Here is a 23672-nt window from a genome sequence, read left to right on the forward strand (position 1 = left end):
GCAGATAAGCACGGCGAATAGTTGCCCTCACTCGCGATTCAATGGGCTCGAAGCAAAAGAGACGGAGACTCGAAGCCCTTCACTTCTCTTGTTTCCTCCTCTTTTTTTATATGCTTCCGTGGAAGTCTTAGCGACGCATCATATTCCCCTCCTCCTTTCTCTCTCTCTCCCTCTCCTTTCGCCTCTCCTCGCGCCCGTACTTGCAATCACCAAATTTGCTACTATTTGCTCCCCCCCCCCTTTGTTTCCGCTCCCCGCTTCCCGCTCCTATGGGTTCCGATTTGAAGGAGGAGGCGATCAAGGTGCGGTTTTGATGTCCTATTCTGGGTTTTATTGCTGTCCGTTCTTTCGTTTGCTCTTTTAGGGCATTTGGAGTTGAAAAGGTAAGTGAAGATGAAGAGGCTATTTTTTACTTGGTTGCAGCGAGCTAAGGTGCTGATGGTGGGCGCGGGCGGCATTGGCTGTGAGTTACTGAAGACCCTCGCGCTCTCGGGCTTCCAGGATGTTCACATCGTAATCACGCGTCCATGAGCTCAACTTTTTTCGCTTTTCTGAACTTTTACTTCTACTTCGAGATTTTCATGCGACGGTTTCTCGACGTTGTGGAATTTTAGGGTTTGGTGAAGGATAATCTGTTTTGGGCAACCAAAACCACCACCACTTCCGTGTCTATTACTGATTAATTAGCGTGTGATCAAAAAGTCGGTGATAAGTTTTTTTTTTTTTTTAATGCATTTGTCATAGTGTACAAAGGTGTTTGTTTTCAAATTAAAGGAAATAGAACTTTATGAGACTATAGGAGGAATTACTGTTGGATGGTCGCTAAACTTATAAAAGCAGCTTCTTTGGTGCAAATTGCAGTCAGTGAACAGGTTGTTTGTTGAGCTAATGTTTGGAGGAAATAAGTCTTTAGGTGACTATATGAAGCATTTGTTGTTGGATAGTAGCTAAAGTGACAAAAATAGCTTCTCCGATGCAAATTGCAGTCGGTGAATAGGTGCTATTTGTCTTCAGAGGAGAGTAGATGAGACAAAGTTTCTTTAGCAAAAGTAATTACCGCTGCCAAGTTGCTTCAGTTATCATATTAAAATGCAATTCAGATATTTATTTCTTGGGGAAGGTTGAATCTTGCTATCGTCCATGAAATGCCTATGTTTCTCATGTAGAAGGACAACTACAGAGTTTTCATTGTATCTTACCAAAATATTGTAGTTTAAAATGGAGAAAAGTCTAAGGACAACCCAGGATGGGATGAACTGGTCACACACACACACACAAAAAAAAAGAGAAAATGCTAGCTTTTTGGTGAAAGGATTCACAAGTCTATAAGTAATTTAAATCGTATGTAGCATGTACACAGTGGCAATTGCACATAGTGAATAGTTGGTGCTGTAGTGGATTCTACAGGCCCAAAGCAAACCATCAATATGAACTTAATCTTTTGTTAATAGATAATTATTCATTATCTTTGCTTCATCATATTATCTACGTTAAAATAGAGTTTAAAATTTTATTTTTAATTTTTATATCGAAACTCCATTGGGTGCTTTTCTGTTGGAGGAAAACCTAATAGTTACAACTTGGACTGGCTCAACCAATATAAAATGGATCTGATGAATGGACCAATTTTATTTGGAAGGATCTCCTTTGCCCAGAATATTTTTTTGGGGTTTGCACAATCAATGTGGATCAAAACCAGGTAGTCATCCTACATTTTAATTTGAGAGAGGTGGGTAAGGCTATTCCAATTTAAGATTGTCAATCTATTATCTATTGTTGCAAGTGTGGATGTCATCCAATATATATTATAAATTATGTTTTAGATATTGCTTTTTGAGATTAAAAAAGGGGCTATAGTTTCAAGTCCAACTATGTAATATATTTGTTAGGAACTAATAGTATAGGTTTGATTATTTGTACTCGCCAATCGATATACCTTTTGTATGAAACTACTTTTCTTTTAGAATTCTTAAATGGTTCCAAATTTATTTTTGTAATATAACAATTTTGTCCTCTAGAATTCGTGCTAATTCACTTGCTGATTATGGGACACATTGGATCCATTTTAGTAGATGTAGACAGTGCAATATCATGTGTATTTTTGTAACAATTATATGTTCAGGTTGCAAAACCAATTATCTCATCAAAATTTTCATCTCTGGGAAGTTGTTGTAGTTTTATTTTGTGCTGTAAGTTTGATGTTTATATTAAATAGTATTGTATATGTCTCAGTATTATTTGACTTGTGCAGATCGACATGGACACTATTGAAGTCAGTAACCTGAACAGACAATTTTTATTTCGGCAAAGTCATGTGGGGCAGTCTAAGGCTAAAGTATGAAACAGATATAGTTTTTTCTTTTGTCTTGGAAAATTACAGTAGATGCCTCTAAAGTTTCTCATGTTTATCTGTGGTTTTCAATATTTCAAAGAACATTGTTGTTTGTGTCAGGTTGCTCGAGATGCTGTCTTAAAGTTTATGCCTCAAATTAATATAACACCATACCATGCAAATGTGAAGGATCCTGGGTTCAATGTGGATTTTTTTAAGCAATTTAATGTGGTACTGAATGGTCTTGATAACTTGGATGCTAGACGACATGTTAACCGTCTTTGCCTGGCTGCTGAAGTCCCTTTGATTGAAAGTGGAACCACAGGGTTTCTGGGGCAGGTAGGACTCTGCTTGATTCTATTAATTTTTTTTACAATCTTGCCAATATGTTAGTAAATCTGTGCTCAAACTGCTCGTCATTTGCAGAGATTCTATCATTGTCAGATTTTCTTTTCTGCTCCTTTTTTTTTTGTGCATAGTTATGAAAAGTTGATGCCTAGTTCATTCTTTGTTGGAGAAAAAAATTAAATCTTTTTAGTGATGCTTTTCCTAGCAATAAACTCGATTATGGCTTTTAAGCATGCTGCTGAGCTTAACTACAGCATACTGTTTGTAGAATGATCTATATTGTTCAGCTACTAGTTGTGCTTGCTATTTGGTGATATATTTCTGCAGAACATTTGATACTTGATGCAAAACTTAATTTGTCAAGCCAGGAAATTATCCAATTTACAAATCACCAAGTTGATAATATTGCCTATGTCCGTGGCTTCATTATTGCTGAATTAACTAGGTTCCTGAAGATTTTGTTAGTTTCCTTTCAAATTTTTTTATTGCATTTACTTCAGGACCATGAATCAGTTTATTATGCCTGAATTAGACTACTATCTCTTTGTGTCTTCAGTTGATACATATCTTTGTCGCTTCATGATGAGCAGGTTACTGTCCATATTAAGGGCAGAACTGAATGTTACGAGTGCCAACCCAAACCGACTCCAAAGACCTATCCTGTCTGCACTATCACCAGCACTCCATCAAAGGTTAAAACTTAAAACTCTGTCAATGGTGATTACCGTCATAATTCACAATTTCATTGCTTTATGTAATTTATTGTAGGTGAGCCAATTCCAGCAGATGTTTCTGCTAGGTGGAATGTCTTTTTTTCATGAGATTTCTGCTTTGTATATTTGGTCTTGTGCATTGCAGTGTTTTCATTATATACTTTCATTGAACAAACAATATGGTAAGTTATGAAGGGGTGGTCATTGGGTAAAGATAACCTTTTGAATTGGATCAGTCCAAAGAAGGCAGTAGAGGCTGCAAACCTCATAACAAAAACCTCTACCTATGTTGGTGGAAGGGACCTGGAGCAAGAGAGATTGTGACGAGTACGACCTTCTAGAATGGAGTACAATAGATTTATGACTCTTGTCACTAATCACTATACTGTTGTTATGTGTTACAAGATGTATCTGGCTGAAAGAAAATGAAGAATTTTCACCATACATCTATTAGTCATGAGATCCACCATAGTAGGAAGGTTGTAAATGTAATGAACTTTTATCGATCTTGATACCATACAAGATCCTGTACAGGTTCTATCTCATTTTACTTGTAATCAAGTGCATTACCCTTTCTCATCTTTGTGGCTATAACTGGTTGCATGGGTTCTCATGTTCCAGATGCACATCCTGGATGACATGAGCAAAATATTCCTCAGTCTATGTGCCACTTGCTTGAGTTTGATCAGCGGGAATATGAGATTGGTCATCCTGGTCACTAACATCAGTGGCATACTGCTATTCACATCACTACTATATCCACAGACCTTACGAAGCATGCAATTTGAGGGAGAAGGTGTCGCATCACCCCATTGAACCTATTGCTTGTTGATTGTGTCGAACGGATTAATCCACTATAAAGCTTGGTCCTTTTCCTTACCATGATAGTTGCAAGTCTCAATCTGTTGTGTTTTACTACGGTTCCCATTATACAGACGGCTTGAAATTTGGCCATGTTGTTCCTTTTCTTATCAATCTACATCTTGTGACAAATGTCATTCCTGTTCCTCATGTACTTTCTCAAATATTAAGCAAGACGGATGAGAGGGTCTCTTAATTCATCCTGTAGAGGATCAACTAAGTTCTTTATTGCACAGACCCAATTGAGCATCAGATCTAAATTATCATGATAGAACTGAATGCTGAATGGATCAATCTTGAGTTCCTTTGTTTTCTTTTCTATGTCAGCACAGAGTGATCCTCGAACACCTGTTGTGGTGGATGTACGCCAACTTCTTCAACTGTGTGTATGAGAGACAACTGTGAACTTTCATATGAATTAAAACAAACAGTGTCTAATTATGTTCGCAGCCGTCTCTCATACACATGATTGGTCAGCTTTTTATAAATTTGGTGTCCTTTTGAGTGGTGGTTCCGAAATGTAATAATCACTCAACTACATTGTATACTAGACAAACAACTTAATTAAATTATAAGTCAAATTGTAGGTGTTAATCGTATAATCAGGATTCATATGAAATTGGTATGATATTGCATTTTTTTTATGAACATGTTGGAAGCTTCCCAAAACAATTGTCTTTATATTAATAAGGATAAATAATTAACAGATAGTTGATTATTCTTTAATGTAAACCATCGTCAATTTAGATAAGTGATCTACTATACCACCATTACAGCATTGATTATCTTGTCGTTTTGTGGTTCATATCTATACATCAGATTGCGATGAGCTACAAACAACTCTGATTTGATGATGAGGTTATATCGATATTACTATGCCAATTTAAGATGATATGTTGCATAATGAACACTATGAATTGCAATTTCGGGCATTGGTCTTGTACCAGTCTAGGCTCGGACAGGTATGTACCTATTTATACTGGTGTATCAACACTTAGTAAATGGTAAAAGTTGGCTTTAGAAAAAAGAAGGTTGAAAAATCAACCAAAAAATGGTAAAAAGACCCTAATTCGTGGTGTTTCTGCCTCTTATCATAGATTATACAATCAATTTAAAGAACAATAAGATAAATCTAATATATAACGATAGAACACGAAGTCAAAATGTATAGTTGTTAATGATGCAGAAATATTTATCTTTATGGATCCGTTGAAGAACTCTGTTGTATATTTTTCTCTTGCTTCTCTATGGAGTAAGGTTTGGGCTCATTTTCCTAAAAAAAGAAAACTTGTACAAATTAATAATCCTACCAAGATTAAGATTTCATCTGAATGGATGTTGGCTAGAACCTTTCAAGGTTTGGGCTCATTTTCCTTGAAAAAGAAAACTTGTACAAATTAATAATCTTACCAAGATTAAGACTTCATCTGAATGGATGTTGTTTAGAACCGAAAGTATCCATCCAAGATTCTTTTGGAGCCCTTAATTAGTTCAAGTCTAATTTGTCCTCATTAGGTGTACATGAAATAGTAAGCCCTTAGTTTGGTGAACATTATTACATGGTCTGATTGGGCCTTAGTTCAAATGGACAAATTAATTAGTCCTAAAGGTCCTAATCATGGAAAAATATGCATTTTCTTTAAGCTAATTAAATAAGATTAACTTAAAGTTTAGGTATGAGAGATTACCTTGATTGCTAGAGAAGTTGGATCGGATTAGGAAATTTACTCCCTCTTCTTATTCAAATCAATCTTTCCCAATCAGTTTGGGTGGTAATTAGGGAGCTTAAGCATGTTTAGACAAAAAAAAAAAACCAAGAGAATGAGCATGAGAAAAAAAAAAGAGTTGTCTTAAATAAGGCCTAAAGTGAGCCAATGGTCAAATTTGATCTTGGAAACCTTCTAAAGATCGAATTTTGATTGTTACCGATCAGTATTGGTCGGAAACAGTTGAAAGTCGACTGTGCACAGTATTGAGGGTGTGGTGGTCCATACATGTATTAGTCGAATTGTACCTGGTTCATGAATCAAGTAGTAGATTGATCATTGTTAATACCAGTCATACCATACTTTTTCAGCCAAAATTGTTGTCCTTGATGAACACAACACTTTAAAATTATGCATATTTTAAATGTATATTCAACAATTTTAAAATGAATTCAAATTCCATTATAAATATCTCAGGACATCTGGCTATCCCATCCATGGTCTGTGATATCGATACACGTAGATGACTTGAAATTACCTTCAAGTGTCCTTCCTGATTGTACATGATGGATCAAGTAGTTCTTTTCCTTATCACAACTTTTGGTTGGAGGTATGTACAGTGACTCTATAACTGTCCTGATCTTGACCACTGTATCCCAAAATCTGAAGTCAAGGATATACTTTTTTGATTTCTTTCCCTCCAACAAACTAACATATCGGGGACCCATTCGGTTGATGTGAATGTCACCTTTAGTTCAATCTTTGCTATTGAATAAGCGTCAAGAAGATGAAGTTATTGATCCACTAGATCTTAGAAAAATATTTTTTAAATCTGAATGGATCTAATCTAAATCTAGACTAGATCTGCTAGTATTCATCCTTGATCCACACGGTTCTAGCTTAGATCGAAAAGAACCATGCTTGACATTTGTAGATTAAACCTTAAATTAGGTATACATGTAAGAGATATAATCTAATATTTATCCAAATCAAGTACAAATGGAAGAACTCTTGGCTTAGATTGGATTATATGACAAACTGAACCTAATTGCATGAAAGATTAGGAGCCTAACTAAGAGACTACATTTGGATTTACTTTGATTTTGAAGAGTAATCGGATGGGATGTAGATCTTAAGCCTTTTCATTTAGCAAATGGGCTTCCTGTTGATGTGTTAGGTTGACTTTGTAAGAGAACTGAGAGAGCTTTTCAAGAGGTTTAAGAAGATTTTGAAGGTAGATGAGTGAATGAGAGTGTGTGAAGGAAGAGTATAATGGGAGCAAAGAAGTTGTTTAAAGTTCAATGGATCTCATTGGTTAAACTGACTGCCGGGTAGCCTGTGCAATATGTATGGTTCACAAGGGTTGTTGAGTAGCATTTCATTTTTCTACCCTGGACTGCCCGAAATGGGGCGTTTCAAGTCTCAGTTTTCTCCATGACCGGTAAATATCAGCTGGTGTTTACTGGTCCGAGGAAAACTGCATTCCATGCTTAAATTATTAATTTTTGCTAGTCGATCTTTGATAGTTGAAACTCATATGGTCCTAGTTCTTTAATTTATCAGTTAATAGGGAGTAGGAATTAAGACATCACTGCATAAAATTTTTATTGTAGAGAATGTACTCCAATGAGGCATTGCCATCTTACTTCGTTTTAGAACTCTAACCTATTCAAGTGTTCCAGAGCTCGAAATCTTGTGGAGAATGTAAGACTGATACACAAGCCAGTGCTACATGTTAACTGAATCATACTGAACTCTGTGCGAATTTGTTGTGTGCAATACAGTTAGTGACACTATTTTCTACCCTGGGTGTTGTATTATTAGTGATTTTGCTACTGATTTAAATCAATTTTTTGTTTCCATACGTGTTGCAGGTTTTCCATTGCATTTAAATTATGCCTATTTTGGAATAAGTGGCTGATATGTTAAGTAGTAATATTTGGAAAATTTTCCAAATATTATTGAAGTAACATTTACTAAATTAAATATCCCATGCATGAAAATGTTTTTTTGTCGGATGATACTACAAGATACTGCAGGCACTTTTCCTTTTTTCCTGTGCATTTTTATGGTTTTGTAATATTTTGATCTTCTGTTTATTTGTTACAGTTTGTTCACTGCATAGTTTGGGCAAAGGACCTGCTTTTTGCGAAGTTGTTTGGTGACAAAAAACAGGAGAACGATCTCTTTGTCAGTGCTGGTGATGGATCTGATTCAGAAAAACCTACAGATATATTTGAGCGAGGCTCAGATGAGGATCATGAGCAGTATGGTAGAAAGATCTACAACCATGTTTTTGGATATAGCATTGAAGTTGCCTTGGCTAATGAAGAAACATGGAAGAGCAGAAGAAGACCTAACCCCATCTTTCTTAAAGATGTGTTGCCAGAAAGACTTATCCTGCAAAATGGAAACCTTGAAAAGAACTTCCTGACCGAGGATTTACCATTGTCTGCTATGTCCTCTGTTGGTCTCAGTAACCCACAGGATGTCTGGAGTCTTGCTGATAACTCACGCATATTTTTGGAGGCATTGAGATTATTTTTTGGGAGGCGAGAGAAGGTCATTAATTCTTGTATATTTCAGTATGTTTTCTTGATATTAATCTTCATGTTACATGATTCTTTTTTTTTCCCCCTCCATTCTCCTATTTGACTTTCAGGAGATTGGGAACCTGACTTTTGACAAAGATGATCAATTGGCTGTGGAATTTGTGACTTCTGCGGCAAATATTAGGGCATCTTCTTTTGGAATATCTTTACATAGCCTCTTTGATGCCAAAGGAATTGCTGGCAACATTGTGCATGCTGTTGCAACAACCAATGCTAGTATTGCTGGGTTAATAGTGATTGAAGCAATCAAGGTGCTTCAAGCTGATTTTCAGAACTGTAGGTAGGTCCTGTATCTTCTCCAGCACTTTGTTTCTTTATCTTTTAATCCTAAAATGTAGTGCATTGGTAATATCTGTTTTCTGGAGTTGATACTTATCCTCGCATGAGAATTAAACTTTTGAAGGTGGCATTTGTATTAGGGTTAAGGATGGTCGAGGTGGTGGTTATTGGTTTACGAGTCAAAACACACTTGAATTGGAATAATCTGATCAAAGAAGTTAACCTACCAAATTGGGCCCATCTAAAATTTTGGATTAATTTGACCCTTTCTTATTTTGTTGTCAACCCAGATAACACAGATAGCTAGTTTAACAACTTGAAAAAAAATTAACTAATGAAGGACAATTTAACTAGGCTATTATGAATTTAAAACATATCCAGCCTAATAGTTCGCAATAACTATCTGGATGTGCTAGGCATTTTTGTAATTGCCATTTGAATTTTAAAATGATGTTTAGCGGCATGAGTGCATATCGATTATGGCTGGCACATGCATTCCATGTACCCTGACCCTTCATCACCTACCTTGTGATTCTCAGGACACCTTGACACGGTGATTTAAAAAGCGCTAGGCGCCAAAAGGCGTCAAGGTCCAAAAACGCCCGAGGCGCTAAGCGCTCGCCCGAGCGAAGCGAGATGCTAAAATATAAAAATATATAATATAATTAATAAAAATTAATAATATTAAAATTAAAATAATATATTATTAATCTATTAACAATATTGAAAATTAATCATTTCAAATAAACTTAATAATATTAACATTTCACAGTATACAGTATACGTATACTGTTAAAGGGAAGTGTAAAGGGGTGCTGAGCCTGCTGACTGAGAAAAGAGGAAGCGGCAACGGCGAGCAGCGGGAGCAGGAGCACGAGTGGGAGCAGGAGCGGCAAGCAGCAGGAGGCGCGAGCGGCGATAGCGGCAGCGTTTGCGAGCAGCGACAGCAACGAGCAGCGGGAGCGGGAGCAGGAGCGGCGAGAGGCGCGAGCGGCGACAGCGGCAGCGTTTGCAAGTGGCGACAATGGCGAGCAGCGGGATCGGGATCGAGATCGGGATCGGTAGCAACGAGGGTTAGGGTTCGTTTGTCACTTATATCAGTTTTAGTTGGTTCGATTGAACCAACTAACCATCATAGACCGAACCAGGACTAAACCAAACCTAAAATCTTGGTTCGGTCGCCTTAGTTAACCCAGACGCTCGCCCGAAGCGCCCATCGCCTGGGCTCGGGCGAGCGCCCAGGTGGCGCTTGTTTGAAGTGCGCCGCCTGGGAGATTAGCGAGGCGCTCGGGCCTCGCCTCGCCTTGCCCGAGCGCCTTTTTAAATTCTGCCTTGACATGCAGTACATTTGGTCTGCTTTGACCAATTTATTTTGATTAGATTGGAATTAATTTTCTGGGATTACTAGTATTTATGTTACATCTACAAGTCAAAAAGACAAGGGGAAAAAAAAAAAAGAATAGAGAGAAGAGAAGGGTCTGGGAGGGGGGGAAGATAAAGGCCAGTAGGCCAACACAACTCACAATTTTATTAATATACCATCTTAACATTGTCAAACTCTCATCTAAAGTTCCTTTCTTGATTAGTAAGTTCATCAAATAAGGAAAGAAAATCATTACCTGCAACTAACTACTCCCAGTTTATCTTCTAAATCAGCTGAAATTTGTTTAACCTTGACAGGTAACAAAATAAACCGAGAGCTAAAACCTTGTCAAGGTTTGAGACCTGGTTTCATCATATGAGCAGATGGAACATAACATTTTGGGAAAAAACAGTAAATAAAAGAGGGTGGATCATCCACCAGGATGAGGTCTTAGATTTCTTTGCCAGCATTGCCTAGGTGTAAAAGTTACCATAAACATGTCTTATGATGGCGAGTGGATTCGTAGGAAGTTCTGGTTGCTCATTCTTTAGGAAAAAATGAACTGTTTCCCTCTCACAGTTGCTTTGGTGTTATATTAATAGATTTAATAATTTCTGCAATAGGGAGGCAATGGAGACCCTAGAGCCATAACATTGGCCACAGGTGGGTCGATGAGAATGGTGAGGTGGCTGACACAGGCTGAAAAGGGAAATGAAAAAGAAATTGTGGTCAGTGCCTGACTGATATGACCAAAATGCTCCAGTTTCTTATCGACACATAATTAATGTTTTTTGCTTGGTACTTGATGATAATGAACAACAATAGTACTTTGCTTTCTTGCAGGTATTTTTATTAAAAACATTCTTTCGTGTGTGAACACTTTGCATCACTAGTGTAGTGATGCTGTTTGATTCTTTGTTTTACTTAGCTAGGTACCTTTTTATTAGTTGTTGTTACATGCAATAGTGGTAATTGAACTATTTCCTACTACAGCAGTTCTAATAAATGGACATTTTTGCATATTCAGGATGACCTATTGTCTTGAACATCCAGCTAGAAAGATGCTTCTGATGCCAGTAGAGCCATTTGAGGCCAACAAATCTTGTTATGTCTGTTCGGAGGTCAGTTTGTTGGTTCATTAGGTATGAGTCATGACCTTTTATGTCATTTCATTAAGTTCCTTTCTTTAATAATTTTATTGTATAATCAGACACCCTTGCTTCTGGAGGTGAACACTCGAACCTCAACATTGCGGGACTTCGTTGACAAGATAGTAAAAAACAAACTGGGCATGAGCTTTCCTTTGATAATGCAAGGTGCAACCCTTATCTTTGAGGTGGGTGATGATTTGGAGGAAGATGTTGCTGCAAATTATGCCTTAAACCTTGACAAGGTTTGTGGCCTCTCTGTTTTCTTATCGGTCTTTTCTAGTCTTTCTCTTAACTTTTTCCAGACATTATTACTTTCTTTTCAACATGGTGAATGCAAATATGTTAAATATCCTTATATTGCAGGTCTTAGTGGAACTTCCTACACCAGTTTCCAGTGGGACCATGCTTACAGTTGAGGATCTTCAGCAGGAATTATCATGCCATATAAACATTAAACACAGGTATTTTTTTATACTTGCTTCCATATGCTTTAGTACCCAGAATGTGGCCTTTTGTCATCTCTGCAGGGAGATTTTTTTTTTTTTTCTATGAATTGTCTTTGGAGAACATATTTATTGGACGTCAATGTAGGATTTATCTGTCTTTCATTTTTTGTCATTTAAAATCCATTTGTTTACATGCATCAATTCCTGATTTGAATATGCTATGCAAAGAGAATTAGTTACATGCATCCATTTGTTTAGTCGATGATAGATTTTATTGGTTGTCCTTAAAGTGAGATGTTGCTTGAGTAGTGTCACGGTGTTAAGCTTGTCACATTGCCAATACTCGCAAACACAATATTGGCCTATACACCCCAGTATCTATTCCGTATTCACTTGGCAAGATGTGAGTTTAGATTTTGCACTTGGACTTTCCAAAATAGATTGTGAACCTTGACTCTATTTTGGTTGTTGTTGATTAATTTTCAAAAATGGCTCGCTTTATCCCATGTAACAAGACTAATGATGCCTCACATATTGCTAAACTGTTCTTTCGAGAAGTAATTAAATTACGTGGCTTGCTCTCAACTATGGTGTTCGATAGAGATATGAAATTTGTTAGCTACTTTTGGAAAAACTTTGTAACAAGTATTCGACACAACATTGAAGTTCTCTTCAGTCTTTCACCCCCAGATTGATGGTCAAACTAAGGTTGTTAACCATTCCTTGTAAAATTTTCTTAGATGTTTAGTTGGGGAGAATCAAGAAAACGAGGGCTTAACCTTACCCACGGTAGAGTTTGTATATAATATCTCAATCAATCGCTCGACCGGAAAAAACCATTCAATGTTGTGCTTGTTTATACTCCTCGCACACCCATTGACCTTGCACCTCTTCCACTTGACTATCGTGCCTTAGAACCAGCCCACTCCATTGCTCAACATATTCATAATTTGCACGTTGAGATTCGACGTAAAATTATCTCAAGTAATGAAAGTTACAAACTTGCTGCTAATGCACATTATAGAAGTCGAGTTTCAAGTTGGTGATTATGTCTTGGTTCGCGTTCGCCTTGAGAGATTCCCTAAAAATTCATTCTGAAAGTTGCATGCCCGAGCCATTGGTGCTTTCCCTATCATTCAAAAAATTAGGATCTAATGCATATATGCTTGCCTTCTAACTTAAAAATTAGTTCAGTTTTCAATGTGGAGGATTTAACTCTATATCATGGTCCTTTTGTTCCTTCGTTGTTTATTGGTGTTTCTATAGGTGACAATCCTCCCAAAGAACCAATTCTCTCACAACACAGGGATGATGCAGAGACTATTTTTGATAACTGCCTTGTTACATCTATTATTAGCATTACTCAACACTTTCTTATTAAGTGGGAACGTCCGACTTTCGATGCTACTTTGATTACTTTGGATTTTGGAGGAACTTTGTGACTTTGCACTAGACTTGTTGGACCAGTAACTTGCAAATCACTCTTCGGGGTCAAGTTCTCTTCCACGGTGGGAGAATGATGGAGAATCATCTAGCTTTATAAAGGATTTTAGAAAAAGTTTATTCTAGGTAAAGAAATCAACAAAAAGTCATAATTAGTTGACTTAGAAATTCTAAGAGTTGTGTTGAAAATTAAAATTTTTTTTAGTCTTTCAGGACTCCTTTTGTATTAAGTACATTATTGTATTAAGTGTACTCATTTATTATTTAAATATCCTAAAAGTTACAATTTGAATTTCTAGGAGGCATACTAATTCCCTAGGAGATTACTTTTGGGAATCATTGTATTCATTGATTGTACTAAGGCTCCTAAACTCCTATAAATAGTGGAGCTTGTCAATGGATCAAAACACTTCAGATTTGAATGAAAAGCAGTGTATATTTTCGAGTCTCATACTCTCCTATTTTATCTCACACTTCTTTTTGTTTCTCTTCCCCTCTCTTCCTTTCTACTTCCCTATTCTGTTCTACCTCAATGAATGACAAAGATGTAATCTTTTTTAGAGATCAAATGGAGAAAGGAGGTATAAATTTTGAACGGACAAGATGCAATATGTGGATTTTGATGGCTGCTAAGATCAGGAACATGATGAAAGCAATTCTTGGAAAATTTAAAAGTAGATGTGCAGGTTTAAGTGAGTTGGTGGTCTGTAGATTAAGAAAATTAGAAACATAGGGGAATCTTAGAAGATATATAACTACTAAAAAAAGGAAAAACAATAAGTATGACAATTTTTTTAATAAGTTCGGTCTAACGGTGGGAAAAGAATATTTTTCAAATTGCTAAAGCTAAAGATAAAAAAGGGTAAAGATTTTGGTAATATTAGGTATGTAAAGTATATAAAGATGAAGACTTGCAGATTTTTTTAATGATGTGATCAATGGAAGTTGGAGAAGACATTTTTATAAATTATTAAATATATATTCTACAGAAAACTTAGTTTTAGAAATAGACAATAATGGTGAGTTTAGTGACCATGGAATTATTCAATAAGTTAAAGAAGCTTTTAAAAGGATGAAATAGGTGATGTTCATAGATGAGGTACTTTTACACCTGAAATCATTCATGCTCACAATTGCTTTTTGCTATATGCAGGGAGGAGTTTGACGAGGATAAGGAACCTGACAAGATGGTCCTGTTGGGGTGGACCGCTCGTGAGAAAGAATCTCAGGTTGTAAGCAACGGAAATAGCACATCTGCTGCCGTTCCAGCAGCAGCTGAAGCAACAATGAAGTCTGAAGAGGCTGAGGTAAATGCAGAAATTTCTGGGACGAAGAGAAAGTTGTCAGAAATCTTGGAAGCAACAGAGAACCAGGAAGCTTCTCAGATTCTCTCAAGGCCTGATGCTGACAATTTTAAGAATTCTCATGAACTTGAGGATGATGACGACGATCTTGTTGTGCTTGATAATTATCCTGAAACAAGCAAGAAGCAGAGGTTGCATTAGGTTTGAGAATTTTTTACATGGTAAAGGTTCTTGCCCCAGCCCCAGATTGAGTAACTTTTATCATTGCGTAACTGCTTTTGATTTGGTATGAAGCTAATATAATCAACTAACAAATTGTACTTGGTTGAACTTCACTCTAAATTATCGCTTGAACATAGTTCAAGGAGATGGAGTTCCGGATAGGAAGCATCTTGATCACCGATGCTCAATCCATCTGCATCTGCTAGTCAGGGTTGAAGGTTTTGAAACTTCTGTAACCGTGGGTGTCGGATCTAGTCATATTTACTTTCCGAAAAACATTGTAGCTTATGGTTTTGTGTTCTTTGAGAATCGTAGATAGATCTGCCCATGACGTGTCACCGTATTTAGCTTTGTAACACATTTGATAAACAAATTGCTTAGCCAGTCATGAATTTGTCTTGTTATTCTGTTTAGAAACATCAGATTTTCAGAAAGTTACTTACCCTGCCTGTCTCTTGTTACCTGCTTTATTTTCCAGTTTTGTGACTGGATAGGCAACATGGAACCTTGTACATGATGATCAACCTGTGAAGTTGGCAGGTGGGTGGAAGTTCATCTTCTAATTTGTATACATGGGGGGATGCATCATTTCAGCAGCAGCTACACCAAGCATATGGGATAATGGATTTTTATTTATTTATTGTTGGCAAGTAGTAGTAGTTTGGATCCATCGACAATGGTCCATCATATCGTCGCATCATAAGAAAGCTCGAAAGCAACACAACTCTCTCATCCTTGATTGATACAACAGCATTTATAGTCTTTTAGCTTCCCAGAAAACAAAAAGGAAAATTATGTTATGTAGTAGATCTCACCCATGTTTCTTGTAGGGAACTTGAGCAAGCGCAAGAGGTTGAAGGTCGATTAACGCTTATCACATGATCGAGCAGCTGCTGCTGGTGTTCTCATCGCTGAACAAGGTGGTGTAGGGGTCGCTCTGGTGCGGCAGCAACGACGGCGGGGGTGGCGGCACGTTGTACAACGGCAACGGCGGCCGAGCGTAGCCCACCGCCGGCTGCAAGACGCTGTCCTGCCCGTTCATCATCATCGTCATCATCATCCTCTGCTGTTGTGGCTTCTGCATCATGGCAGCCATGTACTGCTGCTGGTACGGGTTGGCGGTGGCGACCACCTCGGGCGGCTGCGGCGGCGCCATCGTTTGGTGGTAGTAGCCAGACTGTGGAACTCCCGCCGGCAGTCCTTGCACCACTGCTGCCGCCGCCGCTGGGATGTTTCCCATCATGCCACGACTGAGCATGGGATGATGACCCCCACCACCCGCTTCTTTCTTGCCGTGACCTTTGCTTGGATCACTGTTGACATTTGTGTTCCCATTGTTAGCGCCATTGTTCTTCCAACCATGCTTGGTGGCAGATCCACCACCGCCACCTTTTCTACCACCTCCGCCAGCGTCATTCCCTTGCATGGCGTTGCCTTTGTTCTGCACTGGCACTTCACCTTTCTCGGCACCGCTGCCACCGCCACCCTTCTTATTGCTCATGGCGTTGCCTTTGGACGCCGCGACCGCGGGCTTGATCTTGATGTTCTCCAAGTCACCATCGAATTCGGCGTCGAAGCAGTCAAACTCGTCCGTCTCGTCGTCCTCATCGCCAAACTCATCGTCAAGATCGTCTTCGTCGTCGTAGTCATCGAAGCCTCTGGGAGGAAAGGTAGATTTGGGATACTTCTCGGGTGGGAGCTTCGAGTCCTTCAGCTGCGGCAGCTGCAGGTCTTTCGCCCCCTTCATTTGCTGCAGTTGTTGAAGTAGCTGTTGTGTTGGTTTTGGGTGCTGACCTTTTCGGTCTTTCCCACCACCACCACCACCGTTTCCACCCTTTGGTTGCTTCCCGTTGTCCTGCTGCTGCGCTTTGCCATGTCGTGGCTGTGGCTTCTGGCCCTGGTTGATGATGATGTTGCCATTTTTAGGAGCCAACAGCTCCGCATGTTTGCCAGCCTTGCAGAGCTTCTTGATGAGGGTGGCAGGATCAACATCACCTGAGACGACGGTCACCCTCCCTTGCTCTACATCTATGCTGGTTGTATACACTCCTGATCACGGTATCAATTTGAAGCAGAAACAACAAAACAAAAGGAAACAAGCAGCTATAAGAAATGATAGAAAGGTAACGAAGATGGGTGCTCAAAGATAACAATGCTGCAGTTGAAGTACCATCAACTTTCTGGAGCAGGTTCTTGACCTTCTTCTTGCATCCATTACAGTGTATGCTGACTTTGAGAATGCATGTCTGCATGGTGAAGAGATTGTTCAAGGCACAGATGGAGATCAAGAAATGGCCTTGACAAGATCTTGGGTCTACAAGAAGCAAAGACAGAGAGAAGAAAAGGAGCAAAAAGTAAAGGTGAACTGTTTACCTGTATCTTTAGGAACTCGATGTCTTCTTTCTTACTCATCCCTTTCACCAGACACAAGAAACAGAATGTTTTGTGTACCTCAAAGCAAATGCAACAAGGAAAAGATCAAGAGAAACCCACACAGAGGAACTGTTCTCTCTGAGAACTTCGTTACTCCAAAGGCAAGCTGTAGAGGAGAGAGGGATTGGTGCAGAATTCTCTCAGAAAAGATGAAGGCTTGGGGATTTATAGAGAGTGTGGATCGTGCATAACTTGACCATTGGAATGGCCAGTGCTGCCTCTCTCTCTCTCTCTCTCTCTCTCTCTCTCTCTATACATATATATATATATAGATGATTTGACGTTCAATATACTCTTTATGATTGATAGATAATATATTTTATATTAATTTTAAAACATCAACTATAATAGACTTTTTTCTATTTTAATGTTCGGAAAAACATCTCATATTTATTATAAATTCTTATGGATCAATAAGCATTTAAAGATAGATATTTATTAGTTCTTAGGTAAAGATCACCGTGGTGGATACATCTCTCACCCATCCAACTCAGCAAACTCGTCCCTTTTCTACGTATCTGAGAATGCTGCTGAAGATGAAATCAAAGTTTGCCCCAACCAAACAAATGCAAACGATTATTTTTTATAGTTTATGTGGTGACATGATGGAGGTGGAGTCCATCAACTACTGCAATGCAAATGGAAAGCAGAGCAGAGTAATGGGTTGGATCACCTAAACCTCGTCCGACTCGTTTTGTAGTGTTCCCCATGCACGCCGGTCAACTCAGACCTTGGATTGAGACTCTTTCTCTCCGTCTCGTGGAGCAGATCGATGGAGAGAGAGAGAGAGAGAGAGAGAGAGAGAGAGGGAGCAAAAAATCAAATAGAATATTGATAAAATCATAGTTTGACCTATTCTCGTAGAGAAATAAAATCGATTAAAATATAGAGGAGATTAAAAATGAATAAGTTGGATTAATCAATAGAATTGTGCCTATGATTTAGTAGTAACTATCACCAAGACTCTGTGGATTTAGAATTCTTAAGAATGAGTCCACTAATCTATTTCTACCTTTTGGATTACAACTCCTGGAGTTTGCAGTGGATTGTCATCGACCGACTATTAAGTTAGTGGCCGACAACAACACTAATGACATCCAAAACATATGGTGGTGGAGTAGAGGAAGATGAGCAATGACCATGAGAACATGGAAGCAGAAACCGAGGCAGGAACGATGAAGGAGGTCAGCAGCCGATGGATGAATGTGTTGTCGCAGCAGATGCCGGTTGAGATAGCGCTGCAGTGCTGCGTGCATAATATAATATAATATACTACTACTGAAACCCTGCAACAGTGCAGAAGGGTTGAGGATGGGTTGGTGTTTGAAACGAGGAGAAGGAGATGGATGGCAGTGAGGAGGAAGAAGAATCATCTGCTCAAGGCTTTGCTCAAGTCATCCTCGAATATTTTTTGTCCTAATCCATCATAGACTTTCTTGAAGTTTAGTTTAACTAGATAGAATGAAAGGTTGTTTATTACGAGTGTTAGCTATCGTATAGACGGATTCATTAGAAATGGCTACACCATCATCATGTAGGTTGCGGCCAAGAATGAATGTAGAGTGAATAAGAGGCCGGAGGAGTTACAACAAGGATTTAACAAAACTTTCTCTATAACGTGATCACAAGATGGAAATTACTAAACCATGCAAATGTAAAGTTGGCAAGAAAATAAAATAATTTATGACTATTTTGAATGAATGGATATGAGAGGTAAAGATTGAACTATAGTTTCATGTTATTAAAAAATGATAAAAGTTGGGTTATATATATATATATTTTAATTTTGACTTATAGCTTGGGTTGAATTGATGTCAAATCTAATAAATGTTAAATCGATCAGTTTGACTCAAATTAGGATAATATGTGGTATAACAGCTCTCTCGAAGTCTATTGACTTTGTTGAAATTGATATGTCATTATTTGGATACTGAGCCTCCACCCTCAGCATAATCTTTGGTTTCTTCGTGATAACTCGAATAGAAGTATTATAGTATATTCTTCAAGAATACGCGTCATTGTGTCCTCTTACCCCATGTCAAAGCCTTCTGACATTAACTTCATCTCTGTCAAATATTTCGCTGAGATAAGATGCTTGGTCTCTTCGTTTTTTGCAACATGAAGGTCTCTTGATCTTTGTCCAAAAAAAGTTTTGTGTATTCACTCCATATTTCATCTTATATGTCGACTCCTTTCATGCGACTTAGGCACTTCACTAAGTTCCACCTAAGTTGTTTTTTTGCCCCATAGTTTTCATTGAGTTGATGGTGGCCTTTACGTGCACCATTCCATGAGTCAGCTCTCCATTGAGTTCGATCTCCACATCAACTCCAAGTGTGCCTTCATTTAGTATTGCCTTGGGTTGCTCTCTCACTTGATCTCTCAATGTATCCACCAATGCATTATCTCATGTAAGATCATGTGACGATTTCTCATCGTTTGCTCGGTCTGTTGAATTTTATGGAGTTATTGTCTTGAGATACTCCTCCTAAGTATGTGCGATCGATTACACATGGTTCTCCCTCTAGAGAACCAAGACTTATCCCTCTAAATATCTATCTCGTTGGAGCAACTTCTCTCTTCGCATCCTTCCCTCTAAAAGTTTTGAAGACCACCATCCCCATGGACTACTTCATATTGCTGAACAAACTATACATTGTTCTATCCCAGCGAATGCACTTGTTAGATTACGACTCCTTGCCAATACAGCTTCCCATTGCATCGCTCAAGGTCTTGATACACACTTCAGCCTCTTACGGACATATCCTTCATATGCCAAAGAGAAAGTTTCAATGCTCTAAGGTGTTGAGTTTCGATCGCCTTGGGATAGCCATGGATAACCTATCGTCCGCATACAAGACCTTGCATGAGTACTAAATTCTTCGAGTTAGTAATTTTCCTCACCTTTGTGAGCTTTGCATAACTCGTTTAATCGTTGAGCAATACATCTCACCTTATACGGTCTCATCCTTCACGGAGCACCCAACTTGCCTTGAGCATCATCAAGTTTGATAGCCAACGTTGAGTCATAACTAAACTCAGCCATCCCAACCTTTGTGCGCTATATATTCTTCCCAATTCGCTTATCCTCGTGATGCCTCTCATGCGAAGGGTTGACCATTACTCTAAATGTCAATCTCGAATGTCTGCTCCTCTAAGCGACTCTTTTCCCTATATCTCAATGCTCGTTTCCCACAAACAATCGTATGCACTCGTTGCCCTCAACGTAGCCCCATCGAATCCCTCATGTTTCTACGCTAAGTGTTCGTAGTGTGCTTGTCCTGCTCTGATGCCAACTATCACAAACTTAAATGATTTTGTCTAAATCGTACCATACCCTTGTGTGTCTGTCTACAAGGGGTCAGTATCTTTATCTTCTCTTTGGTAGGTTCTCGAAGGATAATAAGAGGTTTCAAGGAGGTTCATACTTTACGGATCGGATAGACACATAAAGGCACTGTACGACTTGACTAAAATCAATTAAGTCTGTAACAACATGTCAGTCATATATCTCGAGCACACGTTCCATATGTGTTGACTATATATGACACGGATATATCAATAATGTGAAATACTATGTGACGATCACAGTGATAGCATATGCCATTAATATATTATTCATGCGATACTAAATGTATTATTCACATGGTTCTGCTGCTGCTGTGGTGTCCATGTTAATTTTTTCCATAATCATCTAATCGTATATTTTTGGTAATAGTCATCTAAATTATTTTTGGAGAATCACGAGATTTATGACGTCATGGATCTGGTGGTCTAGAAGATGATTAAACAGGCTGATCAAACGACGAGTTCGAGATTCCAATCAGACGATAATATTGTTGATAATTGGATGCCACTTGTTATTGTGGGCACGTCCACAGGCTGCTAATGGTTGTCAACTTCTCCGGTGGATATACATAGATTTGATAGAAGAAGTAAAGAGAAAGTGAGAAACAAAATGAGCGAACCTCGGCAAATCATTCCCAACTGGATAACAAGAGAAAAATCATAATCGCTGACATCACAAACATAACTCCAAGTAAAGAACAAACAAAACACACAAAAGCATGGGAGAGAGAAGGTCAGCTAATGGGATATAGTCAAAAACACAAAACACAAAATAAAAAATAAAAATAAAAATCTAATAAATAATGTTGGGACAGGTAAAAGTCAATACGAGAAATTTGCAGTGCTTCCGGGGCAAGTAAAAAAACTCCAGCCATCTCCCCCGCTGGTGTTCCTTTTAGGTATTGTAAGTCTTCCACAATACTCCCACCTGTCCAAACCTGACCCTCTCAAGAGTCACTTCACTTGGTTAAAGAAAAGATGTGATGCACTGAAGCTTCCATATCCCATCTCCCGGTTCATGAACCTCATCACGAACAGTCACATCACCCCTCCTTCGAACGAACTGCCAATCCATCCTTTGAAGCAAAAGATTATCATAAAAAAGGTCGGTTTGGTAGATACAAAGGAAGAAAGTGGCTGATAAGGAAGTCTATGGAGTTTGCATCCATTATCTACTCCTATCTAATGTTCTCTAGACAAAGAAAAAGGCCGATAAACCATCGAACACAGGTAAGACAAGACACAGAGCAGTAACACGGGATTGAAACAGAGCACAGGCAAGAGAAGAAGAGACTTAGAGCGCAACATTCACATCGTCGTCGTCTTCCTCCTCCTCCTCCTCGTCGGTCGACAAATGCGCCAACCAGCAGTAGCCATGCAGGTGGCCGTTAACGCATACGAAGTACTCCAAGCTGCCTTCGTGGGAGCCCAGCCTCCGGGAGGCGCTCCGGGGCACGAGGCCTGCGGCCGTCATGCTCCACACGCGGGCGCCGCAGTAGGGGCAGCGCACCCCGGCCTCCAGCTCCGCCTGCTTCCCGATCAGCCACGCCCGCGTCCGAGACCGCATGAACCCCCGGAACACCCCCCGGTAAGCGCCGAGGTCCTCGTCGCCGCCGCGGCTGGACTCCCGGTGCTCGCAGGGGTCGCTGACGAATAGCAGGTCGCCCCAGCAGCGGCGGGCGAGGAAGGATCGGCCGGAGGTCTTGGAGAAGCGGGAGGCGGGGACGAAGTGGCCCGGGGCGGGGCGATCGAGGGTGAAGAAGCGGGTGGGCGCGGCGCAGCCGCAGCAGAAGAAGAGGAGCTTGGCCAGGGCGTGCCACCCGCCACCTAGCCTGCCACCTGGCGCGGCACCCACCGAGGTCAGCGCCGCGACCATGCGCGGGGCCCGGGCGAAGCAGAGCTCCCGGAAGAGCACCCGGCCGGCGACGGCGCGGAGGCGGCGGCTCACGCAGGCCGCCACGCAGATGACGTGCGGGTCCCAATCCATGCTGCGGAACACCAGCATCAGCACCCTCTCGTCCAGTATCCCCGTGTTCGCGTCGCTGCTGCTGTCGCCGCCGCCACTATTTCTATCGTCCGCGGTGGCAGTGCGCGTCGATGGGTTGGAGCAAGCGTTGCGATTCCGATTCTTTCTGCTTCGCTCCATCATCTCGTCCCTGGACACCAATCAGATGCCAACTGCGGCACGGATCGACATGGGTTGGATCTCCAGACGGCTCGCGTGGAGTTCAGTATAGATCAAGGGAGAAGGTTGGATTTGGTCGGTTAAAATGTCGGGAATCAGACGGGCTCCAAATTGCTGCTCTCGGCTAATCTCTTGGGTAAATGCGAGCTATATTAATAAGCAAAGGACACACTGGTCGATGTAGGCAAGTATGCAATGTATCGAGTTAGGCTCGAGAATTTAGGAACAAATTGGTGGTCTAAATCGGCATGAAGCGGGTTCGGGATGCCTCGGACCCGATATGTCTTTGTGTACGAAGAAAGCGACGGCCGAACGCGTGTCGCCCAAGGAGTCACAGACGCGGTAAGGGTGCATTTGATTTGCTGCAGCGTCGTCACGTGGCCGTTCGCGGGGATCCGACCGCGTGGATTCGACGGGTCTCGTGCTTTAAGATGGCCGAAGTGCAGGACACGTGGAGGCGGGAGGGCGGGGATTCTCTTATATCTTTTCCGTGGCCCAAAAAATATCTGCGTCCGCACGTGCCCTCTCCCGGATCGGGTGGAGGCGACGTGTCGAGAGGAGCGGCCCCCGCGGAGGGTTCGTAGCACAACGCGGGCGCGATCGTAGCCGTACACGTTCTGATGTTTCTAAGACGTGTAATCTTTTGACGCGGTGTGGTCGCCACGTGTACGAGAAAAAAGGTGGGTGCAAAATAGAATAAAATTATCTTTTTAAAATATGTTTACCCCTCTCCTCGAAGCTTTTAAAATTATTCTAAACATGGAACATATTGATCTTTCCAACCGCATTGAAAAAAAGAAAGAAGACAAATATGATATTATCACATGATCAAATGTGCTTGAGAGATTGACCATCGAAGATCAAATTAATCATACACGATGAGCATATGGTGTTACGGACGTCACTCCAAGATTATCTCAAAGCAT

The 23672-nt window shown here is 40.0% G+C and overlaps 3 protein-coding genes across 5 annotated transcripts; 1 reads left to right on the forward strand and 2 right to left on the reverse strand.

Annotated features, from left to right (window-relative positions):
• The first annotated feature begins 45 nt into the window (after positions 1–45).
• On the forward strand, positions 46–16180 carry LOC103994204 (SUMO-activating enzyme subunit 2). Of its 3 annotated transcripts, none has more exons than XM_065194356.1 (12): positions 46–302; positions 424–513; positions 2252–2335; positions 2453–2671; positions 3271–3372; positions 8070–8522; positions 8623–8852; positions 11242–11335; positions 11425–11607; positions 11729–11826; positions 14408–14779; positions 15611–16180. In XM_065194356.1, the coding sequence occupies exons 1-11, from the start codon at positions 270–272 to the stop codon at positions 14757–14759; spliced, it is 1938 nt and encodes a 645-aa protein (XP_065050428.1). In that variant the 5' UTR covers positions 46–269; the 3' UTR covers positions 14760–14779; positions 15611–16180. The 3 variants fall into 3 exon arrangements, with proteins under 3 accessions (XP_065050428.1, XP_065050427.1, XP_009412808.2); XM_065194355.1 differs by lacking the exon at positions 15611–16180 and adding an exon at positions 14918–15222; XM_009414533.3 differs by lacking the exon at positions 15611–16180 and having other exon boundaries at positions 14408–15222.
• Positions 15393–17442, reverse strand: LOC103994203 (heavy metal-associated isoprenylated plant protein 32). The gene is made up of 3 exons (XM_018830328.2): positions 17154–17442; positions 16951–17026; positions 15393–16829 (listed from the first exon to the last, which is right to left on the reverse strand). Exons 1-3 carry the CDS (start codon positions 17190–17192, stop codon positions 15655–15657), a joined length of 1290 nt encoding a protein of 429 aa, XP_018685873.2. The 5' UTR covers positions 17193–17442; the 3' UTR covers positions 15393–15654.
• Positions 17443–21638: 4196 nt separating this feature from the next.
• LOC135680459 (EID1-like F-box protein 3) lies at positions 21639–22966 on the reverse strand. The gene has a single exon (XM_065194358.1). It carries the CDS (start codon positions 22708–22710, stop codon positions 21856–21858), a length of 855 nt encoding a protein of 284 aa, XP_065050430.1. The 5' UTR covers positions 22711–22966; the 3' UTR covers positions 21639–21855.
• Between the last annotated feature and the right edge of the window lie 706 nt (positions 22967–23672).

This window comes from Musa acuminata, chromosome BXJ1-8 (genome assembly GCF_036884655.1).
Source record: "Musa acuminata AAA Group cultivar baxijiao chromosome BXJ1-8, Cavendish_Baxijiao_AAA, whole genome shotgun sequence".
Classification (NCBI taxonomy): Eukaryota; Viridiplantae; Streptophyta; class Magnoliopsida; order Zingiberales; family Musaceae; genus Musa; species Musa acuminata.